The 17,763-nt window shown below is 48.7% G+C and overlaps 2 protein-coding genes across 2 annotated transcripts in view; one reads left to right on the forward strand and one right to left on the reverse strand.

Annotated features, from left to right (window-relative positions):
• Positions 1–17,763, reverse strand: part of PLXND1 (plexin D1) — a 162,663-nt gene that overhangs the window by 42,726 nt on the left and 102,174 nt on the right. Inside the window, 4 exon segments of the mRNA XM_038772458.1 lie at positions 2,415–2,678; positions 6,313–6,403; positions 12,915–13,082; positions 13,882–14,021. Of these exon segments, the coding sequence (XP_038628386.1) occupies positions 2,415–2,678; positions 6,313–6,403; positions 12,915–13,082; positions 13,882–14,021 (663 nt within the window).
• Positions 15,311–16,849, forward strand: LOC119950074 (aldo-keto reductase family 1 member C3 homolog). The gene is made up of 2 exons (XM_038772018.1): positions 15,311–16,141; positions 16,790–16,849. Exons 1-2 carry the CDS (start codon positions 15,311–15,313, stop codon positions 16,847–16,849), a joined length of 891 nt encoding a protein of 296 aa, XP_038627946.1.

Here is a 17,763-nt window from a genome sequence, read left to right on the forward strand (position 1 = left end):
GAAGGAACCCCCTTCATTCTCACTATCTCTTGCTTTGCTAGAGGAACAGCATGGCTTAGTGGCAAAAGCATGGGCTTGGGAGTCAGAGATCGTGGGTTCTAATCCCGATTCTGCCACTTATCAGCTGTGTGACTTTGGGCCAATCACTTAACTTCTCTGGGCTTGTTACCTCATCTGTAAAATGGGGATTAAGACTGTGAGCCCCACATGGGACAACCTGATTACCTTGTATCTACCCCAATGCTTAGAACAGTGCTTGGTACACAGTAAGCACTTCACAAATACCATCATTAATATTATTTGCATCGGTTGCCATTTCTTGGCACAGGCGAGCACAGAAAGCCAACTCTGTAAACAGTGAGCAAGAAGCAGGGTAGAGGAAATAGACCTCGATCTCTCCTTGTTGTGAACAATCAATAATAAAGTTAGTTAATCCCTGGCTGCTTGAGCAGTGAGCTAGGTTGGGGGATGACAGGTAAGATGAGACCAAAAAAAGCCATTTTCTTCAGGCAGGATTTTTTCTGCTGGGCCGGGGCTCATCACGCTCCTGTCCCAAGCATGCACCCCAGCTCTGCCCCATTTTATGCGTCCTTAAATTTTCTGCACACTGAATTTGCTGCCAACATGTGTCCAACATCTGTAGGAGCCCACTCTTGCAAGAAACCTTCACCTCTCCCCAAGTAGAGGCCCTTGTATGCCAGGTCAGGGGGTGAAAACTGTCCAATGGCCCTATTCCCCTTTACCGCCATGTGGAGCCAGGGACCATCTCTGGACAAGGTTTCCTTCCTTCCTTTCTCCTTTTGGGAGAGTCTGCCTGTACCTGGCCTTTCAGCCTGGTCCAGTGCTGATTCCTACTTCTTAAATTAAGTCAGGCTGGTAACAAAGGACCAACCTCGGGCCTGTTGGGTGACTCTCTTCCCTAGCCTTCTTCCTTTCTGCTGTTCGGGTGGGTTTTGAGGCCAAAGGAAGTACCTTAGAGACAAGGTGCCCCCCTTGCAGAATTCCATGACTTGTCAGCCCTCGGGACTAGGGTCATCAAGCCTGAGTCTGGTCTCCTCTTCTGCTCAGCAGAAGAAAGAACAATCCACCCCCACTGCTATACAAGCTGGATATGCCTGGGATAACAGACTGGGTTTGAGGGTCATAATTTTGCCAGTAACATTGACACTTTGAGTAGCTTTCCTTCTCTCAGGAGCTTCCAGAAGCCCCCAATAGCACAAAGATGGAGGGTAAGAGGAGAGGATTCCCCATTTCCCAGAAGCGGAAACAGGGACTGGTTCATTCATTCAGTTGTATTTATTGAGTGCTTATTGTGTGCAGAGCACCATACTAAGTGCTTACAGCCTGATGTGTCTAAACCCACATAGACAGTGGTGTAGTTGAGAACAGAGCCTAGAAATCTATTTCTTAGAGAAGCAGAATGGCCTAAGGGAAAGAGCCCGGGGCCTGGTAGTCAGAGGACCTGGGTTCTAAATCCTGGCTCTGCCACTTATCTGCTGTGTGACCCTGGGCAAGTCACTTCACTTTTCTGTAACTCAGTTCATCTGCAAAATGGGGATTCAATACCTGTTTCTTCAGACTGTGAGCCCCATGTGGGACCTGATTATCTTGTATCTACCCCAGCACTTAGTACAGTGCTTGGTACATAATAAGTGTTTCATTATTTTCATTATTATTATTATCATTATTATTTGGTCATGGCTCTGCCCCTTGGCCTGGGGTCCCAAAACTTTTTTCTATCTTGGGAGCACTTTGGGATTTCAAACCAATTTCCAGGATCAGCTCTGAGTTTCCCACCAGCTCCTGCTCTATGGCCAGGATTCCCTTATCTCCACATTATCCCTAAATTCTTCCTCTGACTCATTCTCCCCTCTGCAGAGAGCTAGGCTTGGGGTCTCAGACAATCCCAATTTTATGGCAGCTTTGGGCTCCAGGGGTTAAATCACTCTTGACCTCCTAAAGAGCAAAGGAGGAGGGTGTCAGAGGGATCTGGGCAATAGAGGCAGGGGTGGAAAGGGAATCTTTAGCTTTCTGAGCCCCCATAGGGCTGAGTATTGTTCCCAAGGAGTGATTACAGCATGAGACTAACTCCTCAGGAAGTGTGTTAACCCCTCCAGCAAATATATACATTGTTTTAACCCAACCTAAAGGGGTGATCTGTGGCTTTTCCACAAATGGCTGTAGAGGCAGCAGAGAGAAATAAGTCACTCTGGGAATCCAGAAATGAGTGATTAGCAGAGTGTTGACCCAGTCTAAAAAGCCATTCTTTTCTGCAAAACTCTTGGCTTGGGAACTCAACAGGATTCTTCTTTTCCAATTCCAAGGAACCCAGTTCCCTCAGCAGCTCCATCCCCAATCCTTTCCTCCCTTCTGCCCCACAACTCTTTCCCATAGATCAGTAATATCACTCTTACATGGATGACCAGGGTCAGCGGTTCTCCGGGATGGTGTTTAATCCACTTCTCCTTCTTTGCAGTGGAGAACTGTGGATCAGGATGGTACTCCAGGCTGAATTTGCTGCTGTGTAGGGCCTCCTCGAGGTCTCCGGGCTCCTCAGGGGCTGCTTGATCTTCAACATACCACCGCCCATTGATGTAGAAATCTACAGGCTCTGACTTGTTGAACAGGGCCCCAGGGGAGGGGCACATGATGAGGGTGGAATTGAGCACCTTGCAGATCTTGGCGGGGTGGGGAGAGAGAGATGCACGAGAGACAGAGAAAGAGATATATGAAAGGATGGACAGAGTGACATGGGGAAAGACAGCAGTCGAAAGAGAGGGCCACAGAAAGTGAGATAGACACCAAAAGGGAGAAAGAGAGATGGGATCGAGTTATATATGGCAGAGGGAGGGAAAGGGAAGACAGAGTGCATGCCTGCCTCCTTCTCACTCAGGGGCCCATGGACTCTGTTGCTCTGAGTTGGCGGGGAGAGGAGACTAGGGATTGGATTGGTTGCAATTAACCTTTGCTGGGTGGGGAGTAGTTTGGGCCTGTGTGAAGCTTAGCACATGGCCCCGGTTCCTCCCCCTCCTCCTTCCCTCACCACCAGCGATCTGGCCTCCTACTTCATTAATAAAATTAAATCCATCAGGTCTGACCTCCCCAAAGTCACTCTCCCCCCTTCTCCAACCCCCGGGCTCTCAACACTCTCCGCTACTCTCCCATCCTTCCCAGCAGTATCCACAGAGGAGCTCTCCTCTCTCCTCTCAAGTGCTACTCCGGCCACCTGTGCTTCTGACCCCATTCCCTCTCATCTCATGAAATCTCTCGCTCCATCCCTTCTCCCCTCCTTAACTTCCATCTTCAACCGCTCACTTTCCACTGGTTCCTTCCCCTCTGCCTTCAAACATGCCCATGTCTCTCCCATCCTAAAAAAAACCGTCTCTTGACCCCACCTCACCTTCCAGTTATCGCCCCATCTCCCTCCTACCATTCCTTTCCAAACTCCTTGAACGAGTCGTCTACACACGCTGCCTCGAATTCCTCTACACCAACTCTCTCCTCAACCTCCTCCAATCTGGCTTCCATCCCCTACATTCCACAGAAACTGCTCTCTCAAAGGTCACCAATCACCTCCTGCTTGCCAAATCCAACGGCTCATACTCTATCCTAATCCTCCTCGACCTCTCAGCTGCCTTCGACACTGTGGACCACCCCCTTCTCCTCAACATGCTATCCAACCTTGGCTTCACAGACTCCGTCCTCTCCTGGTTCTCCTCATCTCTCCAGTTGTTCATTCTCAGTCTCTTTTGCAGGCTCCTCCTCCCCCTCCCATCCCCTTACTGTGGGGGTTCCTCAAGGTTCAGTTCTTGGTCCCCTTCTGTTCTCGATCTACACTCACTCCCTTGGTGACCTCATTCGCTCCCACGGCTTCAACTATCATCTCTATGCTGATGACACCCAAATCTACATCTCTGCCTCTGCTCTCTCCCCCTCCCTCCAGGCTCGCATCTCCTCCTGCCTTCAGGACATCTCCATCTGGATGTCTGCCCGCCACCTAAAACTCAACATATCCAAGACTGAACTCCTTGTCTTCCCTCCCAAACCCTGCCCTCTCCCTGACTTTCCCATCACTGTTGACGGCACTACCATCCTTCCCATCTCACAAGCCCGCAAACTTGGTGTCATCCTCGACTCCGCTTTCTCGTTCACCCCTCACATCCAAACCGTCAGCAAAACCTGCCGGTCTCAGCTCCGCAACATTGCCAAGATCCGCCCTTTCCTCTCCATCCAAACCGCTACCCTGCTCAATCAATCAATCAATCAATCGTATTTATTAAGCGCTTACTGTGTGCAGAGCACTGTACTAAGCACTTGGGAAGTACAAGTTGTCAACATATAGAGATGGTCCCTACCCAACAGTGGGCTCACAGTCTAGAAGGGGGAGACAGAGAACAAAACAAAACATATTAACAAAATAAAATAAATAGAATAGATACGTACAAAATAGAATAGATATGTACAAAATAGAATAGATACGTACAAAATAGAATAGCTATGTACAAAGCACTGCTGTTGTTGTTAGAATGTGCAAAGCACTGTTCTAAGCACTGGGGGGATACAAGGTGAACAGGTTGTCCCACGTGGGGCTCAGTCTTAATCCCCATTTTACAGATGAGGTAACTGAGGCACAGAGAAGTTAAGTAACTTGCCCAAAGACACCCAGCTGATAATTGGCAGAGCCGGGATTTGGACCCATGACCTCTGACTACAAAGCCCGGGCTCTTCCTACTGAGTTGAACTGTTGTGAGTTGCTTGGGGCAGACTTCCAGGAATTGGGGAAATGGCAACTGTGTCTCTTGTGTCTTGGTACCCTATTCTATACCCCCTGTCTCTGTCCCTGCCCACCCCACCTCATCAAATAATCGGTCAATCAATCCATGGTCTTTACTGAGGGATTACTGTATGCAGAGCACTGTACTAAGTGCCTGGGATTGTACAGTAATACAGAGCTGGTAGACAGGTTTTCTGTCCACAATGAGCTTACAGGCTAGAGGGGGATAGAGACATTAATCAATTGATCATTCAATCAATTGTAGTTATTGAGCACTTTTCATGTCCAGAGCACTGTAATAGGTGCTTGGGAGAGTACCATATAACTGAGTTGACAGACACATTCCCTGCCCACAATGAGCTTACAATCTAGAGGACGATACAGATATTAATCAGACAATTTAGAAATGGTGTTTAATGAGCACTCGTTCAAGCTCTCATCCTATCCCGTCTGGACTACTGCATCAGCCTCCTCTCCAATCTCCCATCCTCTTGTCTCTCCCCACTTCAATCCATACTTCATGCCGCTGCCCGGATTGTCTTTGTCCAGAAATGCTCTGGGCATGTTACTCCCCTCCTCAAAAATCTCCAGTGGCTACCAATCAACCTACGCATCAGGCATAAACTCCTCACCCTCGGCTTCAAGGCTCTCCATCACCTCGCCCCCTCCTACCTCACCTCCCTCTCTCCTTCTACAGCCCAGCCCGCACCCTCCGCTCCTCTGCCGCTAATCTCCTCACCGTGCCTCGTTCTTGCCTGTCCCACCGTCGACCCCCGGCCCACGTCAACCCCCTGGCCTGGAATGCCCTCCCTCCCCACATCCACCAAGCTAGCTCTCTTCCTCCCTTTAAGACCCTACTGAGAGTTCATCTCCTCCAGGAGGCCTTCCCAGACTGAGCCCCCTCCTTCCTCTCCCCTTCCTCCCCCCTCCATCCCCCCCGCCTTACCTCCTTCCCTTCCCCACAGCACCTGTATATATGTATATATGTTTGCACGTATTTATTACTCTATTTATTTTACTTGTACATATTTATTCTATTTCATTTTGTTAATATGTTTTGTTTTGTTCTCTGTCTCCCCCTTCTAGACTGTGAGCCCACTGTTTGGTAGGGACCGTCTCTATATGTTGCCAACTTGTACTTCTCAAGCGCTTAGTACAGTGCTCTGCACACAGTAAGTGCTCAATAAATACGATTGATTGATTGATTGATGGTGGGGGGGGAATAATGAGAGAGCTGTCACCCTTTCTAACAGAGGAAGGGGTGATACATTCTTTAAGCAGCACAGTCAGATGCCACCCAGCTCTTCTCACTACATTCTCATTAACGAGGCAAATCATTCTCCATCTGTCCTTTACACGTGAATGGTTTCTTCTCTTCCCGCCGCCACCCCACGTCTCTCAGTTTGTTCCCCCCAGCAGCTCTCATGGTATCTATCTCTCTGCCTCTTTGTGCCTCCACCCCACGACCCTTCTTCTGTCTCCTTGGGACATCGCTCTGTCCTCCTCAGTTCCCAGTCCTCATTCATGGCTGGACTTACCGTCTGCTCCTTTCCGATGTGCCTCACCATCATAGACACATTCTGCACCATATGGAACCGTTCACCTTCCACTGTGATGACCCTCCCTCCGCTGGATGGAAGAAAGAGCAGAGTGAGCCGCCAGTGGGTCAGGGTGGAGGGGACAAGGGAGAAGGAAGACGGGGGGTAGACAGGTAAACAGTGAACATCTCTGTTGTCCTCTGCATTTCACATCCTGTTGCTCACCAGTTAGCAGCATGCCTGCTTGCTTCAAACAGCGAGGGCCTGTAATTTACCTCGTGTCTTCGGACACTCTGAGGTTTGCACTTCAGGCTGAGTATGGTGGGGTTACAATGCAAGCTCTAGTCACTGACAGGGATTTCTTTGCAGGCTTTTAGCATGCATGTGCCCATGTGCACGCAGGCACGCACGTGCGCACATACACACACACACACACATCCTGCTGCTTAATGGCCTACTGTTGCTCAGGACACACACATTCCAAACAACTAACTCTATCGATCATGGCTTAATGGCAAGAGCACAGGACTGGGAATCAGGAGACCTGGGTTCTTATCTGGGCTCCACCACTTGCCTACTATGTGACCTTAGGCAAGTCACTTAACTTCTCTGTGCCTCAGTTTCCTCATCTGTCAAATGGGGATTCAGTACCTGTGGATTCAATACCTGTTCTCCCTCCTCCTTACAACTGGGACACCCACGTGGGACTGATTGTGTTGTAACTAACCTCAGTGCTTGGCATATAGTAAGCAATGAACAAATACCATAATAATCATAGTTGTTATTATTATTATTACTATTATTATAAATACGAGCTGAGATGAGAGTAGTGACACTGGTGAGGAAATGGGGATAATAAAGGGGAAAATCCCAAGTCGCCCAAGCTGGGTGATACCCTGGCTGCTGTAGAGAGATGACCCAGGAGTCATCTCTGGGAAGCGGCGTGGCCTACTGGAAAGATCATGGGCCTCTGTTCTAATCCTGGATCCTCCTCTTGCCTCCTGTGTAACCTTGGACAAACCACTTAATGCCTCTGTGCCTCAGTTACCTCATCTGTAAAATGGGGATTCCTGTTCTCCCTCTTAGACTGTGAGCCCCACGTGGGACAGGGACTGTGTCCAACCTGATTATCTTGTATCTGCCCCAGGACTTAGTACAGTGCCTGGTAAGTGCTTAACAAGTGTCCTGAAAAAAGAGTTATCAGAGGGAAGTGCAGGAAAAGGGAGGAGATGTGAGCCAGGGTTCCCTTCTTCTAGTAATGCCTCTTCAAAAGTTAATATTATTATTATGGTACTTCTTAAGTGCTTACTATGTGCCAAGCACTGTTCTAAGCACTGGGGTAGATTCACATTAGTCAGGTTGGACACATTCCCAATCCCACATAGGGCTCACACTCTTAATCCCCATTTTATAGTTGGGGTAACTGAGGCCCAGAAAAGTGAAGTTACTTGACCAAGGTCACACAGCAGACATATGGTGGAGCAGAGATTAGAACCCATGACCTTCTGACTCTCACACCCGTACTCTCTCCACTAATCCATGTTGCTTGCTGGCAGTCTCTGTACACCCCTCTGTACAGGACTCTACCCTGATATTTATTTGGAAAGTCCACCACCCAGAGAGAGGGGCAGGTTTTGCAGAATGCAAACCCCATGTCACAAGCTCTACCAATGCCTGCTTATCCTAATGCTGTTGGGAATAAGGACTCAGGGCTAGGGGAGTGGGGTGGCCACTAAGCTTGTGGAATCCATGGTTCTATTAAACTACCCATTCCCAAGAAAAGCTGCAAAAAACTTAGAGTTGGTGGTTTTTTAAGTTCTATGGGTTCAATCATCATCATTCTCATCAATAGTGTTAGGGACTGTTTGGGAGGGAACGGACATGCTAAGGGTGGCTGTTAGGATGACCTCCCTGGAGATGTGGGTCAAACCTGAGGGATTTGTAGCTGCTCTGGAGAAGGTAGAGAGGTTCTGCTCAGGAGAGTTTTGGGAGTGGTGGGGGGCACTTTTGTGGGACTGGGGTGATTCTTCCGGGGAAATTTTGGGGAAGCAGAGATGCCTAGTGGAAAGAGCACAGGCCTGGGAGTCAGAAGACCTGGGTTCTAATCCTGGCTCTGCCACTTGCCTGCTGCATGACCTTGGGTGTGTCATTTCTCCTAGTTTCCCACTGTACCCCAGATTCCCACTCTTGCCTTCAGGAGCCCAAGGGTCTGCTTGATGATAAAAACTGCTGTGCAAGTGAACCAGTGGGCCGGCACTGTTTCTCTTATTCTGTCATCGGCCTTTCTGAGTATTTGAGAGAGCCAAAATATCTATCGATCTCCACCCTCCAAGGGTGGTCAAGCGAGTTTGGGGAATAGACCTTGTGTCTGGAAATGCATTCATTTCAGTCGGGTGAAATGTGCTTCGTCTTTCAGACTGTGAACCCCCAGTGGGACAGGGACTGAGTCTAATTCTCCCCTGTGTAATTTCTCTTCCAGCACTTAGTACAGTGCTCTGCTCACAGTAAGCACTTAATAGGTGTAGTGGATAGGGCATGGGCCTGGGATTCTGAAGGTCTTGGGTTCTAACCCCGGCTCTGCCACTTGTCTGCTGTGTGATCTTGGGCAAGTCACTTCACTTCTCTGTGCCTCAGTTACCTCATCTGTAAAATGGGGATTGAGACTGTGAGCCCCATGTGGGATAGGGACTGTGTCCAACCCCATTTGCTTGTATCCACCCCAGTGCTTAGTACAGTGTGTGGCATATAGTAAGTGCTTAACAAATACCCATAATAATGATTATTATTATTGTTATCATTAATACCATTACTACTACTACTGCTGCTTAACTTTGTGCCTCAGTTTCCTCAGCTGTAAAATGCAGATTAAATACCAGTTCTCCTGGGAATCCCTTATGGTACAGGGACTGTATCTGACCTGATTAACTTGTAACTACCCCAGCATTTAGAACAGTGCTTGACACAGTAGGTGCTTATCAAATTCCATAATTATTATGATTAACTATTTTTCTGGGGCTCTCCCCTCTCAGGCCCCAATGGGTTCACATAATTTGGGAGAGGATATTCCAAAGCTCTACTTCAGGGGACTAGGCAAGGTCACCCAGAGGTTTGGCTCCCGTCCCATGGCAACGCTGCAACATTTCAGGAAGTTGCAGATGTTTGGAGGGTTTTTTTAAAAAAATGATATTTGTTAAGCACTTTGTGTCAAACACTCTTCTAAGCCCTGGAGTAGATACAAGTTAATTAGGTTGGACACAGTCCCTGACCCGCATGGGGTTCAACAAACTTCCACCTCTCCTTCTGACCCAAAGAAGCAGACATAAAAGGATTAAACCTGAACCTCACTCTGGGCTCTGACTTTAGGGCAAGGGTGAGACCAAAGGGAGATGGGGAGGAAGGAGGATGCTCCTTTCTGGCTCTGTCAAAGCTGGGAAGTGGTTCTTCCTACTGCCCCAGATGTTCACATGCAGAGTTCCAGGGAAGGAAATATCAGCAGCCTTTGCAGGCCCACCACAGCAAGTGGAAGGGCTCCTCTTTCATGAATCCACAGGAAACTTTTTCTTAGTCTATGGGACTACTCCTCCAACACCCCCCCTTTTTTAAAAAAAAGTGGTATTTTTTAAGCACTTATTATGTGTCAAGCACTCTTCTAAGCGCTGGGGTAGATACAGGTTTATGAGGTTGTCTCAAATGGGGCTCACAGTCTAAATAGGAGGGAGAAAAGGTATTGAATCCCCATTTTCCAGATGAGGAAACTGAGGCACAGAGAAGTTAAGTGACTTGTCCAAGGTCACATAGCAAGCAATTGGCAGAGCTGAGATTAGAACTCAGGTCCTCTGACTCCCAGTCCTGTGTTCTTTCTCCTAGGCCATGTTGCTCTTCCTTTAGCTTCCTCCCTCCTGAGCTCCATATCTGAAGGACCATCTCAAAATCAGGCTCCAGGTCCAGAAGGGGCTTCCTCAGGAACACAGGGAAGCCCTCGTAGACTGTGAGCAAATTGTGGGCAGAGAACGCGTCTACCAACTCCGTTGTATTTTCCCAACCACTTATTTCAGTGCTATGCACACAATAAATACCATTGATTGATTGATAGGGAAAGGCACTGACAGATGGCCCTCTATGTCAACTTGAGATCCAGAGCCTGACCCATCACTGCAATTTCCAAATCCCTGCTTACTTATTTCCTTCCTGCAGGGATGTCTGGTGCTGCCAGCCCTGAGACTAAGCTCCTTTGTTTGACAACACAACAGGTGTGACTCCCGGGTGTGTGTAGCACCAGGCTCACCCTGGGACACTCAGATTACATGCCACCCCCCTGGACTGGCCACTCCGAAGCCAACAATTCAGCATTCATCTCATGTAGCAGGGCTGAAACATTAGAAGAACCTCACATAATTATTCACAGAAATGGTATGACAAGGGAAGAGAGAGGTTCAGGGAGGGGGCGGGAGGATGGGGAGAGCCATCCATTTCAAGATTGCCAAGAGTTATATTTGGAAACCAAAATTAGCCTAGAAACTCAAGTTAAAACATGTTGCCTGTCTCTTCCCCATCTGATGGACACAGTTGATGGTACAGCTGTCACTCCCCATCAGACATAAGGGCCATTACTCAGCTCTGTCGGAAATGGCAAAAACCCTAAAAATTTCCCACCAAGGACTGTGAGCTGGGCTGAAGGTTGCAGTATTTGCCAAAGGAGGATGGTAGGACTGTTCTTGCTCCCATCCACCACCACCAGATGCCCCAGATTTTAAGAATTTGGGGGCTTTCCCTGCTGAGCCTGTGCAGAGAGGGCTGAGAAATGTCCCCATGGCTTTGGACATTTTTTTTTTCCAGTTTGCCAAGGCTGTCCTGCTCATTCCCACTTTGTCATTCAGGTGGCATGTTGCCAAAGTAAATTTCTTAATCTAGGAACTGAGGGCAGCCCTGGACCTGGGGCCCCTGGCAAGAGGGAGTCTAGCAGCCATCAGGTTTCCTTGGCGGAATTCAGCAGACTGCTGACTGAAATGATCATTTTATTTTGGAGGACTCAGAAAGAACAAGAGTCAGGAGGCTCAGGAGACACATAGGAGATGAAAACTAATGTTTTCCCAAACGAAACTTGGCAGCTCTGAGTGTTGTTTAAGAAGAAGAAAAAAATCATCAACTCTCTGGTAATCTCCAGCTGTTGTGCCCTGCCAGTCTCTGCTCTTGGCGGCTCCCACCCCCTCTTCCGACATTCACATGAGGTACTGTTTAGCAGGGAGGCAGCACGCTCCATTTGCAAACTGCTTGCTGGCTGCTTTATGCGCTAGCCAGTTCTCATGAGCTCAGGAAGAATGCTAACGCTGATGACCCAGCTTCCCAAATGGGGAGTCTAAGGCCCAAGGGAGGGGGCAGGTGGCCCTCAAGGTCCCTCACTGAGCCAAGATAAGATCTGGATTTAGAACTCCCAAGCAGAGACTCCAGGTCATGGCTCAGTTCACTGAGATCTGCAGCCCAGCTCTGCCCCAGCTTCTTGGCCCTGACCTGCAAGCTTCACTAGGCCATCCTCAGTTCTCTACAGCTGTCTCCCACCCAGCCTGCAGCCTTTTGCTGGCTGTCATTATGCCTGCCACTGAAACTCCACACACTGACCTGCCCCTCCATACACTTTTCCATTGAAGCCTGTGTGTCCAGCCCTGCCCTATAGCCAGCCTTTCCTTTGCTCCGGTCTATGACCTTGTCCTGACTGGCTATTTCTTTGGTCCCTAATTCAGGTGGTTTCTGCCCACGGAAGCATCAGGGCAGGCCAGCGTGCACCAGAGGAGGGTCCTGCCTTCACTCTTGCTTCTCCTGACACAGAAAGGGATTAAACTGATTGGTTTATAAGTCTGCTCTGAATTTCCTGTGTGTTGATGCACTTAATTTGGGGTTGAATAGGATTGCAACAGATTGAGAAGCAGCGTGGCTCAGTGGAAAGAACACGGGCTTTGGAGTTAGAGGTCATGGGTTCAAATCCCAGCTCCGCCACTTGTCAGCTGTGTGACTTTGGGCAAATCACTTAACTTCTCTGTGCCTCAGTTCCCTCATCTGTTAAATGGGGATTAAGACTGTGAGCCCCCGTGGGACAACCTGATCACCTTGTATCTCCCCCAGTGCTTAGAACAGTGCTTTGCACATAGTAAACACTTAATAAATGCTATCATTATTATTGCCCTCATTACTGATTAATTTGATTTTATGCATTCAAAATGTGTTTGGGGGGAATGTGAAGGGAGAAGAGCTGGTGAGCACAGCATGTACATTTGAGAAGCAGCATGGCCTAGTGGATAGAGCATGGGCCTGGGAATCATAAAGTCATGGATTCTAATCCCGGCTCCTCCACATCTGCTGTGTGACCTTGGGCAAGTCACTTAACTTCTCTGTGCCTCAGTTCCATCATTTGTAAAATGGGGATTAAGACTGTGAGCCCCATGTCGGACAGAGACTGCATCCGACCCAATTATCTTGTATCTACCCCAGCACTTAGAGTACAGTGCTTGGCACGTAGTAAGTGCTTAACAAATGCCATAATAATAATTATTATTATTTATTTACAGAAGATGAAAATTAGCACTTGAATCCAGGTTTCTGGGCCTCACCTGATCAGGCTCTTCTTGGGGTTGATGTCTGTAATGACTGGATTTTTCATGTAGTTAAAAGTGATGTTGCTGCTCATGCAGGACTTGTTCTCAAACTGGACACAGACCCTCACTGTAGTGGTCAGCTCCACGCTTGGCATGGTGCATGTGATGGTGCTGTCTATGCGCCTGGGAAGGGAGAGTGAAAGGCCCAAGCCAATGAAAAGCAGGCAGAATCTAGGAGGGTGAGAGATCTCAGAGCTGGGATTGAACCCTGGGGTGAAAGGTGGGCCAGATGCTGTCCCTCTACGAGCCCCGAGGCGATGGCCAGAGCCTCCTCTGGTGCCTTCACAAACTCCATGAGAAGGGAGCAAAACCCAGGTCATACCAGACTCCCCAGGAAGCTATCCTGCATTCAAACCCTGCAAGAAAAATAACGGGAAGGAGCTCAGGGGGGACCTCTGGATTGAGTATCAGGGAAGGGTCCTGGGGAGGTACTGGGAAAACCAGCCAGAGTGGCCGCCACCTCCAACCCCTCCTCTGAGCTAACGCCCTCCCCGCCCCCAACCACCACCCTGAATCCGTGGATCTCCAAGCATCTCACAAACATGGCTCAATGATTTTCCATCTGCTTTTTCTCAGCAGGGAGACTGATCCAAAAGGTCCATTTCCTCCCCAGTTCACAGCAGTAAGGGTCAGGGGAACAGTTAGGGGCTCCTGAAGCCCTGGAAACCCCATGGTGCATCATCACTTGGTCATACCACCACAGCAGGAAGTTTTTAATGCTCCACATGCCTATCGGATCTGGGATAGCTCTGGGCACAGAGCCTGACTGGGTAGTCCCATGGAGATAGAGGAGCCTCGGCTAACATCTGCTTCCTGGTGCCCGGGAGGAGGTCAGGTCTCCGTGTCGGCTTCCTGGGCAGACGACATTCCGTCTGCACAGTCACTGCCCAACTTCCTAGCCAGTCCCCACTCCCAAACATACATGAGATCTGTACACTGCTTGGTGTCATTGATGAGGACATGGAGCTCAGACCCCACATCTAGGTCACTTCCTCGGATGGTCACTTTGGTTCCTCCAGCTTTGGGGCCAACATCTGGTTCCATGGAGTATACCACTGGGAGCTAAAGAGCAGAAAAGAGAGGTGAGGCCTTCTTGGCTGAATCAACCAACCCCTGATATTCACGGAGACTCACATTGAGTTTCTTTTCACAAACCTCAGAGGCTGTCAATGGCTCCTGCCTCCTTCCATGGCAGACTGTAAGCTACCAACTCTGTTGTATTGTATTCTCCCAGGTGCTTAACACAGGGCTGTGCACACGGTAAATGCTCAATTAATCCCATTGATTAATTAGTTGGTTGATTGATTGAGAGTGCCCCAGAGTTGGAGGAAAGGGTAGGGCCATGCATGCAGTCCTATCAAGATAGGGACTAGGATTTCAATCCTGGTCCACTTGGAACACACCCCACTCTCTGGAGAGTTCCCGAGGGACAGTTAAATATAAGAAATGTGCAGGACACACATGCAGGGGTATGAAGAAATAGAAAGCCTGCTATAATCTCCCCTGCCACTCAAGAGCAGGGTATTTGGGAGCACTGCCTCTAGCTGACCAGACCAGGTGAGAGAAAGGCCCCAGGCTCGGGAGACAGTGGTTCCTTTTCCTGGGGAATGGCAGAGTGGCAGAAATGCATTATTGATCCCTGGTGCTGCAGAGCCAGTGAGATGGATTGTCTCCCTCCAAAGCCCTTTGCTCTCTGGGTTTCTCATCTTCTTCCCTCTGTCCAGGAGCCGAATAGTTTGCATCTGTCTTGTAGGATGGATTATCAGGATGGAATGCACTGAACTAAATAGCCACTTTTAGTGGTGATCCATCATCTACTCATATGTACAGACACAGACCCATACATTACAGGTGCACATACATGTAACTTCTTCCACCATGAGGTAACTGAGGCACAGAGAAGTTAAGTGACTTGCTCAAGGTCACGCTGCAGGCAAATGGCAGAGCCAGGATTAGAACCCAGGTCCTGTTACTCCCAGTCCTGTGCTCTTTCCACTAGGCCACGCTTCTTCTCAAAGCATAGATCTCAGGACCTTGGCTGAATGGTTTTGGCGATTGCCCAGTGGGACTAGAGTTGCTGGAATGAAGACATTCCTTTCGCCTTTCCAAGGTTGGATTAAGTCTTCTCCAGACTTGGGCCTATTAGATTTTCTGGGGCCCCCGTATACCAGTCATTTTCCTAATTTAATCCTCAACGATCACAGTTCTGACATTGAGGCAATTAACACTATACTCAACCCTCCTTTTAAATAACCATAATGCTGTTCTTTGGCTACATTTCAGTTTTAAAACCTGTACAATAATTTTTAATTCAAAATAGCCCATTTTTCCCATAAGAACAGCTGTTACATATGCCTGAAACTATAGATCATACACTTTCTATTTTCATGAATATCATTGAATCCATCAATCAATACTACCTATTGAGCAGCCACCATGCACAGATGGCAGATGGCACCGTCAAGAGGGAGGACATATTTTACACCGGGAAGCTGTGGTCCACTTATCACCGCCCAGAGTTGGTTCAGAAACGTCTGGAGCAATCGCTGAAGGACCTGCAGCTGGATTATCTCGATCTCTTCATCATCCACTACCCCTACTCTTTTAAGCCCGGAGAAGAGTTTCTACCACTGGATGGAAACAAGAAACCAACCCCAGATGACGTAGACCTTCGAACTACATGGGAGGCCCTGGAGGCATGCAAAGATGCCAGCTTGGTCAGATCCATCGGTGTCTCCAACTTCAGCCGCAAACACCTGGAGATGATCTTGTCTAAGCCAGGACTTAAGTACAAATCCGTCTGCAATCAGGTGGAGTGTCACCTTTATCTCAACCAGAGCAAACTGCTGGAGTTCTGCAAGGCCAACGACATCACCTTGGTGGCATATAGTGTGCTGGGGTCGCAGAGAAATAAGCTCTGGGTGGATCAGAGTACCCCAGTGCTGCTGGAGGACCCGGTGCTGGGCGCTGTCGCCAAGAAACACAACCGCACCCCGGCCCTGGTTTCCCTGCACAACCAGCTGCAGCGTGGGGCTGTGGTTCTGACCAAGAGCTTCAACGAGAAGCGGATACAAGAGAACATGCAGGTGTTTGATTTCCAGCTGGACTCCGAGGACATGGAAACCCTTGACCACCTCAACAGGAACATGTGTTACATTAAGGAAGACTTATCAGCCCACCCTGCACCCTCCGCTCCTCTGCCGCTAATCTCCTCACCGTACCTTGTTCTCGCCTGTCTCGCCATCGACCCCCGGCCCACGTCATCCCCCGGGCCTGGAATGCCCTCTCTCTGCCCATCCGCCAAGCTAGCTCTCTTCCTCCCTTCAAGGCCCTACTGAGAGCTCACCTCCTCCAGGAGGCCTTCCCAGACTGAGCCCCTTCCTTCCTCTCCCCCTTGTCCTCCTCTCCATCCCCCCAATCTTACCTCCTTCCCTTCCCCACAGCACCTGTATATACGTATATATGTTTGTACATATTTATTACTCTATTTATTTATTTATTTTACTTGTACATATCTATTCTATTTATTTTATTTTGTTAGTATGTTTGGTTTTGTTCTCTGTCTCCCCCTTTTAGACTGTGAGCCCACTGTTGAGTAGGGACTGTCTCTATATGTTGCAAACTTGTACTTCCCAAGCACTTAGTACAGTGCTCTGCACACAGTAAGCACTCAATAAATACGATTGATGATGATGATGATGCACAGAGCACTGTGCTAAGCACTTGGGAGAGTACAATAGAGTTATGTAATATAGTTTGCAGGTTCCCTTTTAGCCCAAGGTCCAGAGCTGCAGCCTCTAAAGCCTCTGTGCTGATCTTTCTCATAGTAGAGCAAACTGGGCCAGAAGGGGCACAACTGGAAGGTGGAGCCATGGCAGGGCTCCTGGTGATAGGCTCTCTTCCAGCCCCAGCCTCAGTGGGGAAAAGTTGCTCTGGGTTGTACCCATCCCTGGCTTCATTCAAGTGGCAAATGGCCTCCCTTCCAAACCCCAACTTCTTTCCCCGAGTGTCAATCAATCAAATCAGTGATTTTTACTGGGTGCTTACTGTATGCAGGACACTAGACTAAACACCTGGGGGAGTATCAATCAATCACTCGTATTTACTCAGTGTTTACTATGTACTATGTACTAAGAGCCTGGGAAAGTACAATACAACAGAATTAGCAGACGTTCCCTGCCCATAAAAAGCTTATAGTCTAGAGGGGGAGATATAGATTAATATAAATAAATAATTTATAATATATAATTTAAAGAAATGTACATAAGTGCTGTGGGGTTGGGGGTGAGGAGACTACCAAGTGTCCAAAGTTTCCAGATTGAGTTGCGTAAACATCACAGAAGGGAGAGAGAGCCGGGGAAAAGAGGGCTTAATCAGGGAAGGCCTCTTGGAGGTGATGTGATCTGAGTAATGCTTTGAAGGTGGAGAGAGTGGTAGTCTGGCACATACAGAGGTGCAGGGAGTTCCAGGCTTGGGGGATGATGTGGGAAAGGGGCTGGCGGCAAGTTAGATGAGACAGGGGAACAGCGAGTAAGCTGGTGCTAGAGGAGTGGAGCGGAGCGGAGGAGCTGTGCTGCTGTAGGAGATTTAGTGAGGTGAGGTAGGGTGGGGTGAGCTGATTGAGTGCTCGAAAGCTGTGGTAAGGAGTTTCTGTTTGATGTGGAGGTGGATGGGCAGCCATTGGATGTCCTTGAGGAATGGGGAGACACAGTACAATACAATAGAGGAGTTGGTAGATACAATCTCTACCCACATGGAGCTTACAGTCTCGAGGAAGAGACAGACATTAAAATAAATTACAGTA

This window comes from Tachyglossus aculeatus, chromosome X1 (assembly GCF_015852505.1).
Source record: "Tachyglossus aculeatus isolate mTacAcu1 chromosome X1, mTacAcu1.pri, whole genome shotgun sequence".
Taxonomy (NCBI): Eukaryota; Metazoa; Chordata; class Mammalia; order Monotremata; family Tachyglossidae; genus Tachyglossus; species Tachyglossus aculeatus.

Bases quoted from the DNA above. Each gene is read 5' to 3' on its own strand.
- LOC119950074 (XM_038772018.1), top strand. From the start codon at position 15,311: ATGCCTGAAACTATAGATCATACACTTTCTATTTTCATGAATATCATT. The intron at 16,142-16,789 runs GCACCCTCCGCT...TTCTCATAGTAG, and splicing joins AAGACTTATCAGCCCACCCT to AGCAAACTGGGCCAGAAGGG.